The sequence below is a fragment of the Fringilla coelebs genome (assembly GCF_963513975.1).
Source record: "Fringilla coelebs genome assembly, chromosome: 5".
NCBI lineage: Eukaryota > Metazoa > Chordata > Aves > Passeriformes > Fringillidae > Fringilla > Fringilla coelebs.
The window spans coordinates 54,848,320-54,874,688 of NC_140033.1; the positions used below are offsets into that span (position 1 = coordinate 54,848,320).

At 41.9% G+C, this 26,369-nt stretch overlaps 1 protein-coding gene across 1 annotated transcript in view; it reads left to right on the top strand.

The window, feature by feature from the left end:
• VWF (von Willebrand factor) overlaps positions 1 to 26,369 on the top strand; it is a 119,549-nt gene that overhangs the window by 36,089 nt on the left and 57,091 nt on the right. Inside the window, exons 16-26 of the mRNA XM_084205314.1 lie at positions 3,100 to 3,340; positions 4,141 to 4,235; positions 5,913 to 6,073; positions 13,310 to 13,413; positions 16,624 to 16,762; positions 18,260 to 18,394; positions 21,772 to 21,921; positions 22,579 to 22,719; positions 24,252 to 24,371; positions 24,917 to 25,073; positions 25,630 to 25,788. Of these exons, the coding sequence (XP_084061440.1) occupies positions 3,100 to 3,340; positions 4,141 to 4,235; positions 5,913 to 6,073; positions 13,310 to 13,413; positions 16,624 to 16,762; positions 18,260 to 18,394; positions 21,772 to 21,921; positions 22,579 to 22,719; positions 24,252 to 24,371; positions 24,917 to 25,073; positions 25,630 to 25,788 (1,602 nt within the window). The remainder of the gene's footprint in view (positions 1 to 3,099; positions 3,341 to 4,140; positions 4,236 to 5,912; positions 6,074 to 13,309; positions 13,414 to 16,623; positions 16,763 to 18,259; positions 18,395 to 21,771; positions 21,922 to 22,578; positions 22,720 to 24,251; positions 24,372 to 24,916; positions 25,074 to 25,629; positions 25,789 to 26,369) is intronic.

A 26,369-nucleotide genomic window follows, 5' to 3' on the forward strand; every position in this document is an offset into this window, starting at 1 on the left:
TGGAGGCTGAAAGAAAGAGCAGCGATAATGCCCCATTGCTCTTTCTGTAATTGAACAAGTCAATTTTCACAATTAATCTTTAATAGTGCAGAGCTGCTTTTTCCTTTCTGTGCATTACAGAGAGCTTTGTGCTCGCACAAAGTGACAATTTCCCTGATTGCAGATCCATCAGCCCCCATTAAATAATCCTGGTGCCCTAGACATCTCCTGACACATGAAGGAGAGCAATCCTTCTTTCTTAATGGGTTTGAGATGTGAATGTGCAGGTTGTATAATTTGTGCTGGTGGCCCAATGCACTGAATATGTGTTCCACCCCTACCATCATCCCCAAAGATTTGGTTTCTTGGGAAATGACTCAACAGAGCCAGTTTGCATGATTTGGAGTGGATAAGTACCAGGGAGCAAAGTCATTAGTGTAGCTGTGTGTCAAGCTATCAAGTGCGTTCAGCTCCCCTCTCTTTGACATTATTTTAGTTGCGGTTTGATTATTTAAGACCTGACTCATACCCCTGTAACCCACCATGAATAAGCACCAGAGCCAATCCCTTCATGCTGCAAGGGAGGAGCAGACAGGACAAACTGTGAAGAGCTGTGTCTCTCATGCAGCTGCATGTAAAAAATTGGTTAAAACCCAGGATGAATGGCTGAGCTGAGAGAGTGGTGCTGAATTGAGTTAAACCCAGATGGGGGCTGGTCACCAGTGGCGTCCCTAGGGCTCAGAATTTGGGCCCTCAGTTTTATTTAATATTTTAATCAAGGATCTGGGTGAGGGTTTTGAGTGCATCCTCAGTCCATTCATGGACAGCACCCAGCTGGGTGGGAGTGTGGATCTGCTGGAGGGCAGGAAGGCTCTGCAGAGGGACCCGGACAGGCTGGATCCATGGGCCCAGCCCAGTGCTCTGAGATTCCACAGGGCCAAGGGCCCGTCCTGCCTTGGGTCACACCAATCCCCTGCAGCTCCAGGCTGGGGCAGAGGGGCTGGAAAGCTGGGAAAGGCCCTGGGGGCGCTGGGGACAGCGGCTGGACGGGAGCCCAGGTGTGCCCAGGGGGCAGGAGGCCAATGGCACCTGGGCTGTGCCAGCCATGGGGTGGCAGCAGGGCCAGGGCAGTGACTGTCCCCTGGGCTGGCACTGCTGGGGCCACACCTCAGATCCTGGGGCACTGCTGGGAACCTCAGGACAAGAAAGGCATGGAGGGGCTGGAGCGTGTCCAGAGAAGGGAACGGAGCTGGGGAAGGGGCTGGAGCACAAATTGGATGAGGAGAAGCTGAGGTGGGCTAAGCCTGGAGAAAAGGACGCTCAGGAGATACCTTCTCACTCTCTACAACTCTGACAGGAGGGTGCAGCCTGGTGGGGGTTAGGGTCTGCTCCCAGGGAACAAGGGACAAGAGAAGAGGAAATGGCCTCAGGTTTCCCCAGAAGTTCAGATTAGGTTTTATGTAAGCATTCTTCATGGAAATTGTTATCAAGCACTGGCACAGACTGCCCAGAGAAGTTGTTAAGTCACCATGCCTTGAGGTTTTTAAAAGCCACATGGATATGGCACTTAGGGACATGCTTTAGTGGTGGACTTGGCAGTGTGAGGTTAATGGCTGTATTCAGTTATCTTACGGTCTTTTCCAACCCAAATATTTCTATTTCCAACCCAAATATTTCTATTTACCTGTCCCAGGTGTGTATTGTTCTGTGGCACATGGGAATCCATCAGCAAGTCCCTAGATCTCCCTTCAGATTTTAGGACGTGTTGCTAAGCCCATTATGTTCCTTAATGTGGTAGTGCTGGGACAGCTGGTGGCTTTGCATGCCTTCTATAAGAGGATTTGTATATGATAAATCTAAGAGTGCTGGAGTAGGGAATTAAGGACAGGCTCTGAGCAGCATCTGAGAATGGCAACAGGGCATGCTGGGCCTCAGCATGGCAGAGAAGCTGTATTAAATCTAGTCTTGGCAGGGTGCAGCTTCACCCAGAGGTGGCAACATTTTCACCTTGTGTTACTTGAGGAACTGGTCATGGTTTGTCTCTTTCACTCTGATTTCAAAACCTGCCCAAAAGAGCTACATGAGCTGTTCAATGCAAACACATTTTTTCCAATGCTTTCCTACTGTTTCTCGTCTTGTTCCTGGGATAGGCTGTACTTGGAGCACAACATTAGGCTGTTTTGTTTTTATAGAAGCCATCCACAAGGACTAGATACACCTTGCCTTTTTCTCTAATTTTCCTGTCAGTAATGGGATGGGTTTTATTTTAGTGGCAGTGTATTACACAGTGTACAGATGTCAGGCTGTTCCCAGGTCACTTGTCTTGCCTTTTTGCTGTTAAAAACAGATGTTGCTGGGAAGGGATAGGGCAGTACATTGGGATATGGAGTATAAGAATGGCATTTGGAAGCATAATTGGAAAATAGGGGATGTTCAAAAAATTTTAGGAGGTACATGGGCAAGGAAAATCATGGAATGGTTTGGGTTGAAAGGGACCTTGAAGATCATCTTGTTCCAACGGACACCTTCCACTAGACCAGGGTTTTCCAAGGCCCATCCAGCCTGTCCTTGGACATTTCCTGGGATGGGGCAGCCACAGCTTCTCTGGGCAACCTGTGCCAGGGCCTCAGCATCCTCATTAGGAAGGATTCCTTCCTACCATGCAATCTAAACCTGTTCTCTGTCAATGTGAAGCCATTCGCCCTTGTCCTGTCACTCCAGGCCCTTGCCAAGAGTGTCTCTCCATCTTTTTTGTAGGTTCCATTCAGGAGACCTTCAGTTAGGTTATCCTGACTGTGATCCAGATAATAACAGAGGTTGGACAGAGCTTGTGTTTCATGTTCTGGGCAAAATTCTGTGGTTAGATTTCCATCACAGTGCAGGGTAGTCCAGTCCTGACATTTATGGGGAATTTCCTTTAGTAAGGTTTTGTTTGTGTGTATATATGAGCAGCGCCTTAGGCTACACCAGTGCTGCAGTCAAGGTGGGATGGTGTAACACTCCACTGATGAGTAAATTGAGCAAACGCCTTTTAATCCCAAACTTCCCAGTCTGTTTTAGGCAGCTCTTCCTTCAGCTAGATTTGGGTCAAATGCTCTTCTCTCTCATGTGTTTCACCAGCAATGGCCTGTCCTGAAGGCCAGGTGTACCAACAATGTGGGATGCCGTGCAACCAGACGTGCCAGTCTCTGTCCTACCCGGAGGAGGACTGTGAGCAGCTGTGCCTGGAGGGGTGTTACTGTCCCCCTGGGCACTACCTGGATGAGCATGAGCAGTGTGTGCCCAAATCCCAGTGCTCCTGTTACTATGATGGGGAGATCTTCCAGCCAGAGGATGTCTTCTCAGATCATTACACCATGTGGTAAGTGCACTATTCATAACCCTTCCCTATGCACCATCACTCCAGTTTTTGGAGGACTTGAGTTGTTAACTGGGTCAGTTCCTGTGCATCTACTGAAACTAGTTAAAGAAAAGGCAAGATTTTGTCTCCAAGAGGCCAAATGGTGAGTTTTGCTATTGTATCTCTCTCTGATTAATTTTAAATATTACCTTACTCAGTATAAAGCCCTGTCCTATGAACAGTTCCTGCCAGTTTGAAATGGAGCTTAATTACTGACAATAGCCACTTTGTGGACTTTAAAAATGTCACTTTAATGTACTGTGCTATAATTCTTAACTGTTAAAGACTAATTACCTCTTGTCAAAGATACAAGTATTAAAAAGCATTTCTAATTGAGTAGTTAAATTGAGTAGCAGTACACATGGAATGGGAAGGCAATATCTGGATAGGCCCAGTTTTGGGAACAGTGTCTTCTTTTCCTCTCTACCACAAAAATCCCAAGTTTCAGGAACTAAATGGTCCCTTACCTATTTTCTCAGCAAAGCTGACTATTGTTTTGCTTAGCTTTATCCCTTTGCAGCTGCACTGGATCCAGTAGGTCAGGGCCAGCAGGCAGCTTGGTTTCCATGCCACTGTATGGCATCAACTCCTTTAAGGAAAGTTTGCCTTTAATATTGGTAGACACAGTGGATAGAGAGCAACAGCTCAGCCCCACTGAGGTGTAGTTTTGTATTCTGACAAGTTTCCTGTTGACTAAAAATCAGTGTGAGTGAAAGCTGCATGCTGTTTCATTAAATATAAGCTCTGTTTGTTTTTCTTAGCTATTGTGAGAATGGATTTATGCACTGCAGTACAAACAGAGCTCCTGGTGGCTTCCTGGCTGATGTTTTTGCTGATGAGAGGCCATCTCACAGAAGTTAGTATGCCTTAAAATATTAATATTTTATTTTGATTTTTTTTTCTCTTCAGTCTCTTGGTAGTGTAGATTGGAGAAGAAATTCCCGAGGTTGCAACAGCTGTGATATCGTGAGATTTTTTCCAATTTTTTTTTTTTTACAGGGTAGAAACAAAAGGGTTGTGTGGGAGGGTGCAGGGCTCACTGAATCTCACCTCTGAAACTTATAAATAGCCACTGCAGTCTCTCTTGAGCTGAAAAGGTTAAAGGATCACCTATGCCAGTGATCTGAGGTCCCCATTTGCTATTTGAGGATCACAAGACATCAGTAACTCATCAGTTTTACACCTTCTGTTTCTCACTAGTGGGATGCAAACTCTTTCCTGGTGTAAATGAGGCTTTTAGTGGCCTGAAGGTTACACTGCTGCCAGGTTTCCAGTGTGCCTTCCAACCAGCAGGAATCTCCATGAAACCTTCTGGAGACTGACAGCTACCATGTTTCCCATCAGTGGACAGGTTTATCAAATATTTGGCTGAAGGCTGTGAGAGGTGCATGGGAAAACTTCTAGCATCTAACTGGGGTTTGCAGCATTGGAGAAAGGCCAGCAGTGCTCTGGGATCTTTTGGGGTTTTCCACTGATACATGGATGGAGCTTATGGGATTTTCATGGCATAGGAGGTTTGAGACTGGATGCATCTCAGAGGGGAAAGGGCTAGTGGGGCTTTGGGGAGGCCTGAAAATATCCAGGAGTTGGACTTCCTGATTCTTGTGGGTGCCTTCCAGCTCAGGATAACCTATGATCCCTATGGGAACACCAGTAGAGCCAAACACGGTGTCTTCCATGGCACACTGACAAATACACCTGTACATGGGGTCTGGAGGAAATTTCTGGTTGATATTTGCCATTGCATTGGAGACGAAGGGTAATTGTTTGTCTTTGCACCTTCTCAGGATAAATCAATTCTAGAGGAAAACACTGTAAATGCCTCTGTAGGTACAGGGCAGTGACCTGCTTAATGTTGCTTGCTAGGACACCAGTGACAGTGTCACTGGTTGGGTCACCTGTTCTTCAGGTGAAGCCTTCCAGGTGAATATCTCAACAAACTCTTCCTTTAATGCTCCTAAGACATACTTTTCCTGATAATAGGATGTCAAGACTTACAAAACCTCAGAGAGGCATATTGCTAGTACCAGTTGAAATAGTATCCTGGATTTTCCTGGGACAGGATACTGTCAGATCCTGAAGTTTCAAAGAGTTTTTATTGAAGATCAGGGCACTGCTATTTACAGTCACCAATGTAGTTATATTCAGTGTGGGAAATGGGTCTAAATACAATAATATAAGATGCTGCTGCTTCTCAGAATAGCAATTTTGCTAACTTTGTACAGTGCCTGGAGGTGTTTGCATAGCCCCAGTGCAGTCTGGAATTGCACTTTTATGTTTAGTGCAGCTTTTTTGCTTCAGTATTAAATACCTGCTTTCATGACAGCCTAACTGAGGTCACTCCAGGGGAAGTAGGGGCTGTTTTCTGTGCCATGTCATATGTAGTGATGTTGCTTCAGGCTATATTCTAAATTAATTTTCTAATCAAATAAATTAATTTTCAAATCAAAGATACACCTTTTAGAAAAATACTGTGCCAACAATGAGTACTTGAGTTCTAATTGCACTTTTTGCGAACTCATTTTTTTTAAAGTAAAAAGGAGCTTGACATGCAGATTCCCCATGGAAAAAATTATCTGTCCTGCCAACAACCCAAGAGCAGAAGGAGTGGAATGTACCAAGACCTGCCAGAACTATGACCTCGAGTGCATCAGCCATGGCTGCATATCTGGTTGCCTCTGTCCAAAAGGGATGGTAAGCAGCTTTCAATACAGCAGTAAGAAGCAGGTCCTCTTTGCTTTCTTGCCTTCATTCTCTGCTACCAACAGTCTTCTTGCAGCTTGGGAATAAGTGGTTGTGAAGTATTGACTATCAACTTGTGGCTGGCTGTGGGGGGATGGACTGTAAGAAAATAGTGCAGCAGGCAGTCTCACACCTGCAGAACTAATCACCCAAGATTAGGAATAGGCCACAGCTGAGTCCAGTAAAAAGCGTGCTACAAAAGAGGTTGGCTAGCTAGTTAAGAAGAGAGAGTTGCAGTTTGCTAACTAGCTGGGGAGAGTGTTGCAGTTTACTAGCCACAGGTGAGGAGAGAGCTGCAGGTTTCTGGCTAGCTGTGAGAAGAGAGCTGCAGTTTGCTGGCTAGCTGTGAGGAGAGAGCTGCAGTTTGCTAACTAGCTGTGGAGAGAGTTGCAGTTACTAGCCAGATGTGAAGAGAGCTGCAGTTTGCTGGCTAGCTGTGGAGCGAGATGGTGTTTGTTGCCTGTGAGGAAGAGGAGTCAGATGACTGCTGCAAGGACCAGGGAGAGGCAGAGCACAGAGGAGTTGTGTTGTTCAAGGAGGTATGAGGCCCTGGAGATATAAAATCCCTTGTGCTATAATGACCCTAGAAGTTGTGCTAAGGTGACAGCTGGCTTAAAGAACATGTACTTAAAGTTCATTGAAGATGAAGTTCAGCTTGCAAAAATAATTATTAATCAAAATTCCAAAGCCTGCCTTGAAGACCGGTTTATGTCTTCCTTCAGTTCTGCTCCTAAACTCCTCCTCAGTCTTGTTGAACTTTCTCAGCCAGAGAGACAGGAGGACACCCTTATTCAGGTTGATCACAGGAATGGAGCACCTCTCCTCCAAAAAAAGGCTGAGAGAATTGGGATTGTTAGGCCTGGCAAAGAGAAAGCATTGGGGGTGACCTCATTGTGGCCTTCTGATGCCGGAAGGGAACCCACAGGAAAGATGGAGAGAGACTCTTGACAAGGTCATGGAGTGACAGGACAAGGTGGAATTGCTTCACACTGACAGAGAGCATGTTTAGATTGGGTGTGAGGTAAAAAGTCTTTATTTGTGAGGGTGGTGAGGCCCTGGCACAGGTTGCCCAGAGAAGTTGAGGCTGCCCCATCCCTGGAAGTGTACAATGCCAGGTTGGATGAGGCTCTGAGAAACCTGGGCTAGTGTGTCCCTGCCCCTAGCAGGGGGTTGGAGCAAGATGATCTTTAAGGTCCCTTCCAACCCAACCCATTCTTGGGTTGCTCTGATCCAGGGAATATCCTTCCTGCTGATATTGGCTCCTCCTTGTCAAGTCTTCATCTCTCCAGCTGCCTTCCTGTGCATTGTACCAAACTGAATGTTCCCTGTGAGAAGGAATGCGGGATATGAAACTTGCTAAGATGATGTCAGAGTGTGTCTCAGAGTTGCAGGTGTTGTACTAAGTGCACCTTTTCTTTTCCATTGAAAAGAGGCTTGCTGGGGTCCGGGGTTATATCTCACTGCAACCCTCCGATTTAAGAATCAGTTGAATTATTTTCTGCCCCCAAATTCCTTCAATTATCTTTCTAGAAATACAGCTCTTCCCAAATTCTCATTATACAGTAATTTTTAGCAATAATATAAACATATATTTTGAACATTGCTACTGTATTTTGTTGATAAACACCCATTTATATAAATAGATTCTACTCCAGAATAAAATGCCAGCTCTAGGAAAAAGCTGGCTTGTGAAATATCTTGGAGGTGAAAAGGAACAGAATCTGAAGTTACCCATAAATTTTCAGTGTGATTTTAAAAACAAGTGTTGCTTCTTTTCACATTTCAGTCTCTAAATGCCTATCCTTTAAGTGAAAAATATTCATAAATAGTAGTGAGATAAGAAAACTTAGAAAAGCTTCTCTACTTTAAAGTTCCCAGAGCTCCGGGATGAACAGGCTTTTCTTTGCATCTAACATTCAGCTCATTTGGTAAAGGAGCTTGAGATTTTTGGTTTCAGTTCTGGGACATAGTAATAGTATACTTTTGACATAATTGTGGAAAACAAATTATGATAATTACTCTACAGGAAAAAAACCCAATCCCTATAGTAATTAACCTTCATGTTTGGTACAGTATTTCGAATTCTTTTTCAGTAAGTTAAAAGAAACAATTGTTTCATAAAATTGTTGCCAAGAGAGCAGTCTTTGGCCTTTTGGAATTGGAGACTCCAGCTGACTTTGCAGTGATGTGAAACACACCCGAGTTCAACAAGGTGGTTTGTCAGGTTTTGAATTGAAGAATCAGGATCACTATTTAAAAAAAAAAAAAAAAAAAAGGTAAAATAAATTCTCTGTCCACTAGATGACAGTATGGTTTAATCTTCACTAAACTTAAACTCAGCCTGGAATTACTTGTTCTCATTGGCTTCCCTTGTGTCAGAGGATAGAAATCATGAGCTGCCCCCAAGCCACAATGGGAGAAGCCCATGAAGAAATGATCTTGTAACCACTGCCATGCAGAGTCAGGATCAAGCCCAGTCCCCATTTAGGTGTGTCCTGTTTGCCCTGTCTTAGACTCCTGGCTTCACAGGAGCTGCCAGCTCATTATCAAAGAGCAGTTTCCTTTCCTCACCCAAAGGGATGAGGTTTGGGAGAGCCTTTTTTTCTTATTTCTGTGCTCTGCAATGAGGCTTTGTGCTCCCCCACTCGAGAAGGATTTGGATGGTGACCAGGATCTCCTTTCTGTCCTGTCCTTTCCTAACACAGAGACTCTGGGAGCACAGAGACAAAGCTCTTAAAAGTCAAATCAAAGTCTGTGTTTTCCAGGCTTGTACAACAGAGGTGAGCAATAAAGGGACTGGAAAAAAGAATTACCATTTTACTTGTCAGTCTACTGTACAGGTGTTCTGTAATCCTGCCTAATTTACAAGCACTCACAGAGGTGAGTTACTGTTTGCAGGAGGGTCTGTGGGAAGCAACAGATTACTCAACATGTGTTCCCATAAATATCTGCACATATTATCAGGCTGGAAGGAATTGTGCCTTCTTACTGAAGATTTTTTCTTTCTTTTGCGATACAGTAGCATATGAAAGTTGTCAATGCTCACAGATAACTTCTTAGCTTGAAGACAGAACCCAATTTCTTTTAACTTCTTCCAAACTTTCAACTTTCTTTCAATTTCTTTCAAGTATAAGTTTTCTGGTTTGTCTTGATTTAGTATTTTACATTGTTTTGATTTCTAGCAAATAAAAATGTTCAATATGTCATAAAAATAATTCTTCTGTCTTTGATCATCTGGAAGGTAGGAAATTCTCCATACTTGTCACCCTTTTGCACAGCAGAAAAGAGAAATCATAACATATGTGCAGAAGTGTGGGGAAAAATATGCTTTCTCAGATTAGTTTACTGCACTTCAGTTTTTCCCATTGGAAAATATTAATAAATATATGAATTGAGTGTTAACCACCTTTCTCGGTAAAGAGGAACAGAACAATCACAGAGCACAAAATCTAGACACTCCAAAAGTAGAAAATTGCTTTCTTTCTATTCCCAACGACTGACAAAAAAATTAAGGTTTAAAATTTAAATGAAATATTTTATTGCGTTCTGACTGCTGAAATAAAACTATTTCTAAAACTTTGATACATTAATAGAAAAAGGGAAAAAACCCTACAAATCCTAAACATCTTAACCAGGAAAGTTTGGAAGGCTTTTTTTTTTTTCTTTCTGTTTTCAACTGAAATTTACCTGACTATTTTGTTTTCTCTGTTGTATATTGTTTAGTGTGGGCTTATCCTATGTTACAATGTCTTCATGAGAAGATGGGCATGTCAAATAAACATCAGAGACATGCAGCTAATGTAAGAAAGAGAAGTCAAGTGTAAACCAGCACATTTTGGTCTTCTGACAAGTTGTTAACTTGTCTTTGTTTGCACAGTAGGGGTGAGAGGCTGTTTTACTTAAAAAAATTTATGAAAGAAATTCTTCCTAGTGAGGATGGTGAGGGCCTGGCACAGGTTGCCCAGAGAACCTGTGGCTGTCCCACACCTGGGAGTGTCCAAGGCCAGGTTGGATGGGGCTCAGAGCAATCTGGGATAGTGGAAGGTGTTCCTGCTGATGGAACTGAGTGATTTTTAAGGTCCCTTCTTCCCCAAACCAATTTCTTATTCTAAAGCCTTTTAGCTATTGGGTTCTCATCTGACCCACTTCCTTTATTTAATCCCATGCTTCTTCATACATTTGGCTGACTTTCCATTGAATTCCATGCATGTGTCAGGAGGAACAGAGCAATGTCTGAGCTTCCCTTGACAGAGGGATACTCATCAAATTGTGTTGACCAAGAGAGTTCAAAGTTTAGGTTCATTGGGTTGGATTTCAGGACCATAGGATCTCCTGACTTGGAAGGGACTCAAAAGGATCATCCAGCACAACTCCTGGCCCTGCACAGACACCCCAGTGATCCCACCCTGTGCCTGAGAGCACTGTCCAAACACTCCTGGATCTCTGGCAGCCTTGAGGCCGTGGCCATTCCCTGGGGAGCCTGTTCTGTGCCTCACCACCCTCTGGGGGAAGAAAATTTCCTAAACTCCAACCTAACCCTTCCTTGACATGGCTCCAACCATTCCCTTAGGTACTGTCCCTCCTCCATCAGAGCAGAGATCAGGGCCTGCCCCTCCTCTTCTCATTGTGAGGAATCTGCAGAACTCCTGTGAGCTCTGACCTCAGTTTCTTCTTCTCCAGCTCAACAGAACAAGTGCCCTCAACCACACCTCATGTGGCTTCCCCTCCAGATCTTTCACCATCTTTGTAGGCTCCTTTGGACACCCTCTAACAGTTTAGATTCTTATGTTGCGGTGCCCAAAATTGCCCCCGGGACTCAAGGTTAGGCTGCACCATGCAGAGAGGAGCAGAACAATCACCTCCTATGAGTGTGGGTAAGGAGAATCTTAAAAGTTCTGAAACCTGTAATGTTGTCCTTCCTTTTGCAAGATTTTCCAAGGTTTAGCAATTAATAAGACAGAGCAAGGAAATTACAGACATTTCTGTAATCCCCAAGTAATGGGTGAGCTGTTAATTAACCACTTGTAATCCCATGGATGCAGAGCATCATCCTAAGGGCATTAAATGGTGCAAACAACTGTTGTTTTCATTACAAACCTCTGTCTTTTCATATAGTTGCCTCCCCAGTGCTACTGCCTCCTGTCATCTCAAGCACTCAAGACTGCTAAATCTCCTGTATTGTTTTAACTGCAGTCTATTGATGGATTGAGAGACTTCCAGAGAAAATCCAGCTGCTTGTGAATAGTGCTCCTGGCCTTGTACTGTAGTACCACATGGTCCTTGTGGTGCACCATGGCAGCAGGCTTCCAGATATGCCCCAGATTTTGGATGGGATGTTAATAGGCCAAATAGATTGTATGTTACTGTTAACAAAATCATAATTCATTTAGTATTGCAGAAAAAAATGAGCATTCTTCTGGTCAAAGTCCACTTTGGGTTTTTGTGTCCTGCTTGCTGAATCCCACCCACCCACTCTGTCAGTGTTCAAGACAAGGTGCTCTTCCCTCTGTCGGTGGTTTTATGGCCGCTGTGCTGGTTGTGATAAAAATGCTAATACCAGTCTGTACTAGTTTTTAGGGATCAAGGAAAAGAGGTTCTGATTCTCTTTTTACTAACCAGATGTCTATTCCCCAGTTTTGTATCTGGAGGCAAGTCCTCAAGTGTATTGTGAACTGTGTTGCTGAACACTCTGCAAAAATTCAGAAACATAGCCATGAATGAGGTCATATTCTTCCTTTTTTCCTAAATACCACCAGGAAGGAAGGAAAGAAGGTATTAAACTCTTCTTTCTGGTCTTCTCTGGACGTTCTCACCATCCTTTGTAAAGGTGAAGGCAGAGCTGCAGCTCCATTATCTAGAAAAGCATTTATTTATTTCCATCTTACTTCTATCTAAGTGATTTTATTTGGCATAATGCAGCTCCCCATAAGCCACAGAGCACATGGAGCTGCATATAAAGCAAGGGTCTCTGCGCTGTGGAATCTTTTTTTGTGATTTGTTCCATGTGGCAGTTCTAGGTCCCCATAGGAAAAGGCAAAGCTGTTCTTCTTTATTAACCTGGCATTCAGACTACATTGATCTCATTGTCCTATATTTAATAGTAAAAAAGAAACTTTTTTTTAATGATTTTTCAGAAAGAGTTTAAAGTGGGAAGGTGATATTTTGTGACTTTTGAATGAGAAGAAGGGGAAGGGCTCTCCATTTAGGTATTCCATGAAACAAGAGCCAAACTTATTCTGGCTTTGCCAGAACTGCTATTGAGTGAAAAGTCAGCATAGCCAGCTTTGGTTATGTTTGATTCTCTAAAACTGGTGTTCTTAAAAATGGAAAGTAATCACAAAAAAAGAAAACAGAAAATGAATGGAAAAACAGAATAGTCTAAAGGCATTACTTGTTTTTCTTTGGCTCTAGTTTTTTTTTGTTTGTTTTTGTTTTTTTTTTTTTTAATTTAAATGGGACAAATGATTTTTTGTTCTGTAAAGAGAAACTCAGATCAGAAGGGTGAAAATTGAAATTTGGATAGAAGATTATGTCCTATTTCCTAGCAACAGGACCTCTTGTAGAGAGAGCAGAATAATACCTCAAATGGACTGATATTTATCCAGCCTTCCAGGAAATAAATAGGGATTTGAAAGAAAATGAGTGATTACTGCAATTTTCAGAGGAGAGTTGATGGAGTGTTGGCTTTGTCAAGTGGCTGTTGTCTGCAACAACATGACCTGCATTTGCATGTGGATGGGTCAGGCACTGTGGCTTCTGGTCTCCTTGATGCTCCTATTTCCATTTTTAGTCCATCTGGGCCCTTTGTCTACTTTTCTAGTAAGCCCTTTTCCAGTTTGTTGTGTGTGAGAAGCTATTCTCCATACTCAGGTTAGCCTGGTTCACTGCATCCTGGACTTTCTCATGGTGCCATTCTTCTATAATATCATCTATTCTCCCAGAAGCTTGAGATGGTGGGAGCAAGCTGTGATTTATGTACCTACAGCTCTATTTATGTAAATGGCTAAAAGTATTAGTAGCACTGTACCTTTCTCACCTTGGATAGCTTTCATCCTTTCTTTTATTCCTTTCAACCTTTCTTTTATTTTCCATCCGCACCTTCTGTGCTTGCTCCTGGCTGCTTGCTCGCCCTGCGCATGGGCACATCCCAGCAGCCCCAGGTGGTGACAAACTGTGTGTTCTGCTTAGGTACGACATGAAAACAAGTGTGTTGCTCCTGAGAGGTGCCCGTGCTTCCACAATGGAAGAGAATATTCCAAAGGAGAAACAGTGACTAAGGACTGCAACACCTGGTGAGCCACTGGAAGGATGTTTTTTCTCTTTAGGGAGTCTGCTGTGTTTCTGGTAACACCAAATATTGTTTACTTAACAGATCTCTTTTAGAGACAGCCAGGTTTTGCTGCATATTAATTGCACAGACAGCACATTCCCTTTGCATATTGCTTTGCAATCAAATCCCTTGCAATGTCTGGCAACCTCTACCTTGTGCCTTACAAATAGTTGTGTGTCTGTGCAACTCTTCTGTAGGCATTAGATAGTGGATTTTGCAACACAAGACAGCAATTTAGGACCTATATGCTTTGGGGTGGGAGGAATGGAGCCTGGGCTTTGTCACTAAGCTTTGCTGTTGTGTTTCCCTTTTTGTTGGCTGTCTGAGGCCCATCAAATCAGCCCTTTTCAGCCAGAAGGGGTGTGATGCACCAGCTGTAATATGATAGGAGCTCTTCAGGGAAATGATAAAGAATTAGGAAGAGACAGGGTCAACTTCTTTAATCTCAAAAGAGTGCTGTATATATTGATATATTAAAAAATATGAAAACAGATGGAAAACTGTTACTTTCTTAGAAGAAAAAGAGTGAGTCCTCCATGTCTTTCACCATTATCCTGCTTGGTTGCTAGAAAAGGATTTATAGGTTCAAAGGGCAGTTCTGGACTGCTTAATTGTCATGGAGGGAAGCCCTCAGCACAGCCTTTGGTAAAGTACAGTGACACTTTTGGCTTCTCCTGCACAGCACATTGGTTGCACTGGAGGTGCTTTGTTTTCCATGTGTGTGGTGGTGGGGAATGGTGGCTCTTTTCCTCCAGAGCTCCAAGAATCCAGGGTGAAGGACATTCAGCCACCAGCACTGTGAAAATCCTTGGGGTTCTTTGAACTCAGACTTGAGAATCAGTTATGCATTCTACCCTAAATGTTCCTGCCCAGCTCTGTGGCAACCCCAGGAGCAATGTTTTTCATCCTCTGTATGACTGGCTAGAGTTGGGTCAGAGAATCAGCACCACTGGAGAGTCCAGTGCTTGATTTTTGTTTGGTACACTGCTCTTTGAATAACAGTGATTTCAAGTTTTGCATTTTTTAACTAGTGGGACCACTCCTAACTAGCATGAGTTAGCTTTGGATGAAGGTTTTGTATGGAAATATTAATCTCCCTCTGTTTTGTTTAAATTCTTTCCTTTGCAGCTACATACAACATTGTGATTCCATGTACTGTAATTCAGTCTGGGGGAAATAGGCTTGAAAGGGAAAAAGATGGAAGAGAAATTGATGTTTTTGTCTAGGTGCATGCTCTGTAATCTGCTTACATTGCATTTAGGTAAAAGTGACTCAGCTGAAAAATAGGCACCATGAAAATTTTATTGAAACAAGAAGAGTACAGCGTGAAACTTCTCAGTTTTAAAAAGTCTGCAAGATCCTCAAAATAACCATGATCAGCCTTTTTATTGTCAATTATTCATATAATCTTTGATCTTAAAGTAATCATAACCATGTTGCTTCATTGTTGTAACTGCCTGCAATTCTGGCAGTGCCATTGAAAATTATATTTCTTCAACTACATAGAATTTCCTTCATTATTAGGGTCGAGGAAATGTTAGAAATCAGGCTTTTTCTCATTGATAAAAAGCTCTTCCTCAAATTTTAGATGTTTTTCATGAATGTGGAAGTAAAATTGGAGATAAGGTCCCTTCAAAAATGTTACTAGGGCTTTTTTGCACTATGTGACTTTGAAAAGTTTCTTGATAGTTCTCAGCAAATATCAAGTCAAATGTAATTTAAAAAGTGATATAGGAAATTACTATTGCTTTGAGAATTAATAAGAATTGGGAGTCTGCATTTTGGAGGTCAAGATCTTCCTTTTCTTTTGTTTTTGTTTTTAGTACTGCTGTTGCAGGAGTTCTCATTCTCACTTGTTCTTAGCCAGATGTGAACACCTGCAAAGGCAATATATGAGCCAGAGGTGTCAGATTTGGCGTTTACATCTGACTTGACATATGGGACACCCTAATTCATGAACAGTGGAATGTCTCCAAGCCTAAGCCAGTGGCAAACCTTCTGTTATGCAATGTATCGGGAATTCACTGTGGAGCTCCATGAAAATTTTGGAGTCACACTTTTGCAGCAGTGCACTGCAGAAATTTGCTAATTTGAATTTAACCACTCCATGTCTCTGATAATCTGTCCATGCACATATTTACAAAATCTTGCTCTTGTCTAACTGTTTGCAGTGTAGAGGGGGCAAGAGGTTTCATGTTACTGAAGTTTCATTCTTTGAAGAAAATGTCTTGCCCAATATTTATTATGATGTGAAATGTTACCAAGATTAAATAGTATCTGTGCTCAGGTTAAGGCATTTTTAGAGAACTCAGTTCAGTGCCCAGTTTTTCCTTCAGCTAGCAATTTGATCTTAGGAAAGTACTTCAAGATTTTATCCCTGAGTTTTTGCCTGTAAAGTATGGATAGAATTACCCTTTCCCTGCCCTCAGAGAGCTTGGTTAGAAAATTCCTGGGGCAGTGATGATGTCCATCTGCATTCATGGAGCATTTAGTGGATGAATGTTTTGCCATCCTCCAGCAATATATTGCTTATTAATTATTAAATTATTATTATTAGATATTGTGTAAAATGGTATTCTAACTCTCCACTGATTTTGAGTTTTACTTTATTTGCTCAGTCTTTTGCTAGTTAGCAAATCAATTTCACTGATCAAAAGCCTGTGGATGTCAAGGGAGAGTTCCCCTTTCATATTTGCAGCTTCTGTAGCAAGGTTGTACTCCTCCAGGATACTTCTGGAAAAGGGCAAGAGTGTGGATGCTCTGTTTTGCTGAAAGGGTACTTGGAGCAGAGCAGCATATCCTAAATAAAATTCTAGTATAAAAGCATATTCCAGCAAATTCTAGTATAAAAGAATATTCCAGCAGACTCTGTCCTGACCTATTTTGTAACAGGGAAATTCAAACCATCCAGAGTCCTACTTGTAAGCAGCTTGTAAGAAGCAGGGAAACACATTCCTTATTCATTTAATCTTAATGCAGTATTTGGATTTATGCACCCATTTCTAACGTATGCTGATTTATGTTAATGAGAGAGCCTCTCATCTGGTGGTAGAGAGCTCCTGGAGGCAGAGACTGTGGCACTTTCATTTTGCCTGAAGCACTTTGCTTTTTCTTGCTTGTAATTTACATTGAGACAAGGACAACTGTCATTGCCCCCTTTTCTCTGTTACAGCGTGTGCCAGGGGAGGAAGTGGGAGTGCACCAAAAATCTGTGTGATGGCACCTGCACTACTATTGGTACAGCTCATTACTTGACATTTGATGGATTGAAATACAAGTTTCCAGGAAACTGCCAGTATGTGTTAGCTCAGGTAAGAAGAGCATATCAAATGCTAAAGCTGCCTGATCATATAAAAGCAGTTTTACACCAGGTGAGAAGCCCAGTGTTTGGATAAATCACAGTTAACTATTTCTAATTACTAAGTCAGATGTATAGTAGAGAAAAATAGAGCTTATTTATGTTTTCAGAGATGTCTTGAGAATTTTGAAAAGTGGATTGTGTTCTATAGAAATCAGGCTGTCATGTGTCCAGCTGGCCATCATGAACCTTATGAGAGCACTTTGGTACAGAGCAGAGCTGTCTGAATCTCATCTCCAAAATGGAATTCTGGGTATCCATAAATCAATGTTTTCTTCTTTTCCTTTTTATCCTGTAGTGGTAGCTTGCTGTCTGGCTGTGTGAGACAAGGAATATTCAATGAACCTTCCCTAAATGCACCCAGAGCACAGGCTCTGCTCATTCCCTTCAGCACGATTCCTGTCTTGTTCCATGCTCCACCTGCTTGGAGTCCCCTGACAATATCCATTTTCCTCACAGCAAGAAGAGAGGGGGATAAAGGCAGAGCAGACTAAAACCAACTTTTGATTTGTGGAAGCAGACAGAATTAAGAGTTAACTAAGATAAAGGCTCATCTACATCCAAATTGTCATGTATTTAGAAATGTCTGTGCAAACAAGGATTTATCTGAAAATTTGTTCTAAAACTAGATGGACTCACTGCTGATTGATAACAACAATTTTCTGCAGTTACAGTGGGATGTGTTTCTTGGGTGGGTTACTATTTTCCCCACAGAATTCTCATGAGGCATATTTCTCCTTGCAGTTCTCCTTAGGGAGGAAGGTGTGATCAATCTGCCTCTACTTAGGTCTTTGAAATATGCTCCCACCTTGATTCCAGCAGGATTACGTTTGAGGAGTGATTGCTTTTCAACTACTGAGAGCTCTGTGTAATGGTCTTATGGGCACCAATACCATAGGCTACTACAAAGCTACTTAAAATGGCATTCAGATCTGTTTTCCTTAAATGACAGACACAGAGCCTTTTTCTTAAGAGGTGTGTACTGAAAAAAATGAACACAACCAAAAAAATAAAATCTAAAAGGCCAGAAAGATATGAGTTACCATGTAAATGTAGTAGGAACTCTCCAAGGATCTCAGAAATTCTGGACTTAGAAGAAAATCAATACATTAAGCTATCTGTGTATTCAGATGTGCCCTGTGCCCATCATACATTTTTAAATATCACAGATACTGTAACATGGTGAATTCTCCCTGCCAAAAATTACTCTCCAAATTATGCATGTGTGTGCCCCTGACAGAGTGTGCCACACTCTTTAAGGGATGGGACACATGAATATCAGTGCTAAGCATAAACTAAATGAACATGGGAACAGTTGGCATGCCAATATATATCCTATTGACCACAGATTACACAGTGTTGTTTGAGGCTTTTTTTTTTCTCTGTTTTTCCTTGTGTGTGTTTTTCAAGTATTCTGCATTACTGACTCATTTATTTCCTTATCTGATAGGATTTCTGCAAGGGTGACTCTGGAACATTTCAGATATTCATTTCAAATGAAGGTTGTGGCTTCACTGGAGAAAAGTGCACCAAAAGGGTTATCATTGTGTATGAAGGAGGGGAAATAGAGCTGTTCAATGGAAATGTATGTATGCTTTCTTTTCTCTTTCCTTCCTGTTTTTTTTTTTTTTTTTTTTTTTTTTTTTTTTTTTTTTTTTTTTTTTGGAAAATAAGCTGAGGTTCAGTAAGCTGAGGCATGAATGACCTCTCCCTCCGGGATTCTTGATCATAAAATGATCAGGTTAGTAGGATTATATTTATCCATTTTGCTTCCAGAGGTATAACACTTTTATGGTATTTCTGCTATTTGGTATTTCTGCTGTTTTGGTATTTCTGCTATTTCTTGATGCCAATCAGTTTATTTCAGATAATCATAGAATGGTTTGGGTTGGAAGGGGACCTAAAAGATTACCCAGTTCTACTCTCCTTCATGGGCAGGGCACCTTCCACTATCCCAGGTTGCTCAGAGCCCCATCCAACCTAGCCTGGAACACTGCCAGGGATTGGGCAACCTGTGCCAGGGCCTCACCACCCTCACAGGGAAGAATTTCTTCCTGATATCCAGTCTAACCCTGCTCTCTCTTAGTGTGAGGCCATTCCCCTTGTCCCACTCCAGACCCTTGTAAAGAGTTTCTCTCCAGCTCTTTTGTAGCCCTTTTAGCTATTGGAAGACTGCAATAAAGTCTTCCAGCAACCTTCTGTTCTTCAGGCTGAACAATTCCAGCAACCTTCTGTTCTTCAGGCTGAACAATTTCCCACTTTTTCAGTCTGTTTTCACAACAGAGGTGCTCCAGCCCTCTGATCATCTTGGTGGCCTCCTCTGGACTCATTCCAACAGCTCCACATCCTTCATGTTTTGGGCACTTCAGACCCTTTCTAAACATGGTTTGTCAAAGCCTGTTTCCAGCAACTTGAAGTGCAAGGAAGGGCTAACAGATGACTGACCTTTGGCTAGTAAAACATCAGAGCCAATTTGGCAATCTGAAGGACTGAGCACACACACGCACAAAAAAAAAAGAGTCACTGCTCCAACAAGTTGATACTGGAATGTCAGCTGTCTTTTGTCCTGTTAAATTGCTGGATGGAACATCCACCTGACTATATTCTTCTTTTTCCTCCCTTTTGCTACCAACAAACGTGGAAGGATTGACCAAGAATGGCTTCCACCTCCCATGTCCCTTCCCAGCAGGAAATGAGCTTTCCAGAGGGCAGAGTTCAGCCCTTTGCCTTGAGCACTGAAACAATTCTCACTGCCTGTGAGCTTAGCCACTGCAGGGGTGCAGTGGATTATTGTTTCTGTCACTGCCTTTTCAGAAGTCCTGTGCTCTGGACCAGACACTTGTAAGAATGTTCCCAGTGAAACTACTCTACATTTGCCTGCTTTTGGGTTAACAGACAAAGCTGTACAGGTTTGGAATTGCCTGCAAATTGCCACTGAGCTTTGGCAGGAACACAAAAGCATCACCTTTTTGAAGGGCTCTGTGCAGTGCACCTTGGCAGCATAGGATCCATCCAGGCTTTTGGGTGCTGCAGGAATGGACACAAGAGATATTGGTTGTCCAGTTTTTAATTTCTACTGCTAAAGAATCCCTGACTAGGCTGAGGGTAAATAGCAGCGCAGGGATCATTCCATCTAGCTGGGCTCTGTCGGAAAGCCTTCTTTAGGTGACAGATTTTCAGAAAAGCTGTGATTCCATTTGTATGTGTAAGAAAGGGCCAGAAGATAACAGCAGGTGATTTAGGCATCCAGCAGCTCCACCATCAGAAGATGTTTGGTTCCTGAGGGAGCCTGTCCTTGTAAGACCTAGGTCTGTGTTACAGCACTGTCCATATGACCCTGAGTGAATTTTCAGTTGTCTTTTTGGAGAGTTTAAGGCTCAGTGTAATAATATCTAGCGCAAGTTTGCTTAGAAATAACAACAACTAAAAGAGACGTTAAGGAGAACCAATTGATATGGAGACTCTGAGACAAATTCTTATTCAGTAATGACTTTCTACACTCTTTTTCCACAAGAATCCTTAGGAGCAAGCAGAAGAATCAGGTATTCTTTTGGCCATTAAAATGTTTCCAATAAACATTGGTTTAAGATGATATGGTTTGAGAGCAGCTTCTACTGCTGCTGGTAAATGAGGGTTTGACTGACATGTTACAGTTCTGGCTGACGTTTAAAACAAAATAAAATAATTTTTGATTTTCTGAAACAAATCTGCAAGTTTGCAAGGTCAAAAGTTTATGACTTCATGGTTGGGCAAAAAACATAAAAATTCTGTAATTTAGGTCAACCTCCCAGCTCATCTTTGTCCTCTTCTGTGTTTTGGAACCCTCTGAATTTGGAAAGACAAAGACTGTTGAAGAATTATAAGTGGTCAAGTGTAGTAATATGTTGGACATAGGAGAAAGTTAAAAACCTTTTGGTGCCTAAAATATCTTTTAATATCTTCCCTAATGACATTGAAGACCTTCTTTAGGAAATCCATGGAAGATGTAAACTGCCTTCTCTGGAATAAATATTTCTGATGATAGCTCAGAGATAAAAAGCATTTAATTACTGTGCTGACCTTTTACTGAATTGAGCAAGAAAGAATAGTAGGGTAAGGAAATATTTTGCCTTCTGAGTAGGAGAGTGGGTAAATGGTTTCTAGGCTCGTTTTTCTCCCTTACATTAGTTGCTATTTCTACTGTTTAAATGTTTTCATCTGCCTCTTCCAGAACTGAGCAGTTAATGCATTAATATGGTGCTTAAAGTCGCAGCCATGCCAGGCTTTTGTTTTCAAATGTGTTTAATATTCCTGTTAGAGTTCCCATTGAAAGGGAATTGGGGTGTGAAAGAGAGCATTTTAAATTAATCTCTTAAATTCTTAGTAGCTGGAGGCAGTGTATTTGCAGCCAGATGGAAAAAGAAAGAGGCACACAGGGGAAGGGAAAGTGATGGAAAAGATGAATAGACACCAAAAACAATCTCTCTGGATTTTTCCTGTAGATGTAATTAGTTATGAAGAAGATCCTTTCTGACTCCAGAATAAGACTGGTCTTTCAGAGGCCACTGATATGTGTGGTTCTGCCAGTTCTTATTACACCAGAAGGACAGAATTGTTAAGTTTCCTAAAAAGCTGAAATAAAAAAAGGCCAGACCAACATGTAATTATTCAGTGAACCAGTGACCAATACTAAACTAGTGATTAATTGAGTATACCCTGTCTTTATCAGCCCTGCTTCATATATTGGCATTGTATATTATAACCTGGGACCATATTCAAAGACTTTGGAAATGGGATGAAATTGAAAGACTGTACTTGTATCCCAAATTTCTGGTTTTTCTGGAGCATCTGGATAGTGCATGGAAACTCTCTGGAAAACAGCATGATTGGAAGCACCTGTTAACATGTCCCACTGGGAAAATCACCTACCTTAAATAATAATTAGATACACTGCTGATAGCACAATATGTTTCTCTCATTCAGGTAAACATCAGGGTACCTCCTAAGGGTGAAAATGATAATTTAGATGTCATCAAGTCTGGCCGTTATTACATCATTTTACTGGGCAAAAGCATCAGTGTGACCTGGGACCTGGCCATGGGAGTCTCCGTTATCTTAAAAGGCAATTTCAAAGTAAGTGGTTTTTGCTTCACCTCTTATTCTCACAAAAGTATGCACTTAACCTGTCCCTGGGGAATGGCTTTTTTTTTTCTTTCTTTCTTTTTTTTTTTTTAATAATGTAGATTTCCATGGTATATTAGGCACTTGTTCAAAAACTGAGGGGTTGTTTGGTAGTACTGTAGGACTGCCCATTTTCCTGGTTTTTCAAATAAAACGGCCAAATCCTGGATCATTGGAAATGAGTTATGACAGAAAGGATGAGTGCTGTGGGGCCTCAGAATAACCAGGAGTGATTTCTTCTGCATTCAAGAAGAGCAGCATAAGAGCCAGATTTACTGGTGATGGTGATAGGACAGCAATCTCCATAAATAAAATGGGATTGTAGGGACACACTCCAAACAGAGCCACTGGGCACTGCTGATTAGAGCAGTCCTTCTTTCTGAGAGTCCTTGGGGACAGCGTGGTCCTGTTTTCAGCAAAGCCAAGTGGAAATGGGAACTACACATTCTCTGAGAGAGACTGTGTCTGAGAGGCCTTGGCAAGGCCATGGGTAATTCAAATTTTGAACCTCATGGCATCAAAGCACCAGGCTAAAAAGACTTGTTAACAAAACCCTAAGCTGGTCTACAGTTGTAAGATTAATGTTTTCTGTGTTTCTTTCCCTGCAAGGATCGAGTGTGTGGTCTGTGTGGAAATTTTGATGGAATTCAAAACAATGATTTGACCAGCAGCAGTGAACATCTTGAAGTAGATCCAGTTGACTTTGGTAATTCTTGGAAAGTTAATTCCCGCTGTGCTGATGTTGCAAAGGTAATTGTGAATGAACTGAGAAAACTAATTAGTGTGGGTTACACTATCAGTGAAGAGTGGACAAAGAGCTTTGGAAGGATTAAAATAAGTAGAAATTAACTCTTTCCTCCATGTTTTTGCCAAATAATATTTTCTCTTTCAATCTGGTAAAAGGCCAATTAACTTATGTAAAGCTTCTGGGCTGCCTGGCTTCAGAGGAATGTTAAAATTGCCAATTTGTATAGTAGAGACTGTTCCTAGAGTTATCCAGCTCAGATGCTTGAAATCCAGCTATCACTGGAAATCTCATTTTAGAGTTTAATCTTAAAAAAATAGCTGCAATCAGTCAGGGTGCGTTCAAATAAAAATTTTGCTTCTCCCTATTCAAATTTCGATATCCCAAATCTTAGCCTGTCCATTACAAACAATGGATTGCACAGGTTAATTTCTTTCTGTATGACTTTTTTTTTTTTAGTAAAGGGAAAATCTTGACCAGAAAAAGCAGGATAAAGGAGGGGATGGGAGAGCTTACTGCTATCCATCATTCCGTGTGAATTTTGGAAAGGGTAGCTGCTTCCTGAAAGTGTTATCTATGTCCCAGTTCTAGAAATTTCTTGGAGATCTAAGTATATTACACATAAGAGTCTAGTTCCTATTTTCCAAATACAGAGTTTTGAAAGAATGAAATTGAGTAAGAAATTTGCATGTAGCTGGCTAGTAATGACCAAAATATTTCCAAATTAAAAGTATGAGGAAATACCCTGCAAACAACTTTTTTTGACATTTGTAAAATTTCATTCAGCTGATGCTTTTCTCCTCTTGAAAATTCATCCAAGTGATTGGGGCAGGAGGTGGAAAAAGCCTTTTTTAGATCTTTTCTTACAAGATTTGAATTACACACTGAAGCATTTGTTCATGATCATGTGAAATCTTCTGGGTTAGTTGCTAATTATGTGCAAGTATGACAGTGCCACAATATTACCTTTCTGAACGTACCTTTTTTCATTTGACTGAAGCGCAATAAAAAGTTGCAGTACTGTGGAGTGAGGCCGCAGGGTCAGAAAAGGAGCAGCTTCTCATTTCGGTGTTCTAGGCACAGGACAGGACCTGCAGGGTGTTGCCGTGTTAAATTCTGTGTCAATACTAGTGCTCCTTGTTCTTAGATAAATTAAATGGAAGGAGGGAAGATTACTGAGCTATTTTTATTCAGCAGCAGCCTTGGGTATTGTCTGCTGAAATCTGATCATATTTTTAAGTCTCGTGGACCTTCTGAGGAGTTGGGGATGGTCATTTGTCAGATTGGGTGTTTGGTACAGTGGGTATTCCTGTCATCTAAATCTGAGTTAAAACTTCAGGGTACAAGTAAGAGCTGGAGAAAATCAAGAAGGTGATCTGCTCTGCTGCAGCAGGATCCGTGTATGTTGTGCAACAGGTTGAAACTTTACTCAGAGAAACAATTTCCTTTGCTAGTGAGTCTTTTACTTCAATTTGAAGAGTCCCAAGGTCCTGAAGACAAGGCTAAAACAATCTCTGCTTGTCTCTTAAATATTAAGGCCAGCTTGGAACAGACCTTGATGTCTCCACTGTGTGATGGAAACATAGTGAAGCAGATGATGGTAGAATCATCATGCAGCATTTTGTCTGGAAGTGTCTTTGAAGAATGCACAAAATTGGTGAGTGTTTCACATTCTTCAATCCTGCATGATCTGTGCTGGCATTGATTACAGCTGAGGGAAAAAGTGTGGTTGTGCTGACAGCGCAGAGGATTTGGTGAAGGCTGGTTGGTGTTCTCATCTCTCACCTTGTCCTGTAGTGGAGGCTTTTTGGGAAAATGCACCTTTTTGGGAAACACACCTATTAAGCTATGAAGAAACTTCTTCCCAAGGGAAATTTTACTGTATGGTCCAGGGACTACACCATACAGAGAAATTCAAGTCTTAACCAAGTGAAGCCTAAGGGTTGAGATTTGAGGGAAGGGGAAGTTGAGCCAATGCAATGCTTTTCAGGCTGTGTTATACCCAAGCTGCTGCATGAGAGGGATGGGGACAAAGCTTAAAAATATTAAGTGATTGCAAACTGCAGTCCTTGAAAGATTTGCACTGATTTATGTGGCGCCTTGACCCTTGGCAAGTGGAGCAGCCAAACCATCTGAAGGTTAATGATGTGTACAGGAAGGAGATGAAGGACTTGGAGTGTTCTTTGCCCTTCTCTCCTGTAGGTGAATCCAGAGCCCTACATTGACATTTGCCTGTATGACACCTGTGCTTGTGAGTCTGTTGGGGACTGCGCATGTTTCTGTGACACCGTCGCAGCCTATGCACATGCCTGTGCGCAGAAAGGGGTGGCTGTTCACTGGAGGTCACCGACTCTGTGCCGTAAGTACAGAAAACACGAGGCAGAACTGGGTGCAAACGTGCAAGGTTTTGGCTCAGACTGGTCAGATTAGCTCTGTCCCCACTGACATTCAGAGAATTTCACATTAATGGGGCTGGGCTAACAGGTCTCTCTGACACTCCCGTTCCCTGTTCTATTTCTGTACCTGGCAAACCTGTTCCATCAATTAGGGGACGTAGTAGCCTGTAGTACAAAATCTAGAGGAAGAAATAGTTTCAGTAATATATATGTACATGTGCATCAATTGAAGTTTACAGTTTGGGGTTGTGTTGCACTTGCTATTATTAAACCTAAGAATTTCTGGTTAAAGCAAGTATTTCATTGCATGAAAAAAGATGTGTGAAAAGGTGGTCTGCCCTGACTGTAGTCAAACAATAATGTAGTAAAATATTCTTTATTTAAAAGGGGAAATCTTTATTTTTCTATATATATGTGGTCAACTTCATACAATGTTTGGGGCCGTAGTTCTAAGAGGCATGGTGGATATACACTCTGGTTTGACTTTTTTTTTTTGCCTCTGATTCTGTCCTTGCATAGCACAAAGCTGTGAGGACCTGAATAAACAGGAATTAGATTATCAGTGTGAATGGAGATATAACAGCTGTGGACCTGCTTGTCCTGTCACATGCCAACACCCCCAGGCTTTGGAGTGTCCTCTGCAGTGCGTGGAAGGATGCCACGTGCACTGTCCTGCAGGTAAGTCCAAATCCATATTTTGATTTATTTAAACAGCTTTTTTTCTTCTTAACAGGTTCAGTGATGTGTTTTCACCACAATTCCTTACTGCCTGAGGAGGGAGGTGTTTGGGCATCCCAGTTTGGGTTTGTGAAATGGGCACAGTGTGTGGAGGGCATGAAGTGGTGCCCAGAAGAGGAGTGTGAGCCCCTGCCAGCGAGGATGAGAGAGGATGGGATCAGCTTGATGAGACTGGAGGATTAGGGGCTGTGTGGGAGCAGATTGTTGATTCTGTGGTTAGATATGAATTTGTGCTGGAAATTGATAAAATGCTCTGCTCCAGAGCAGCTACAGCAGTGAAATCCATTGCTTTCACCTGTTTATTACCTCCAAGATGCTCCTGAGAGTGCCCAGCTGGCATCCTCCCATGAGCATGAGCTTCCAGCTCAACTATTCCAACAACTACCTTGTAGAAAAGGGAAAGGAAAAAAATATGAGAAATATGGGACAGGGAGAAGAAAATGAAGAAGGGAAGCAATAAGGTATTTTAAGGTCCCAAGTAGCTATTCTGGGCCCTGGTATTTCTGATCAGAACAAGGTAG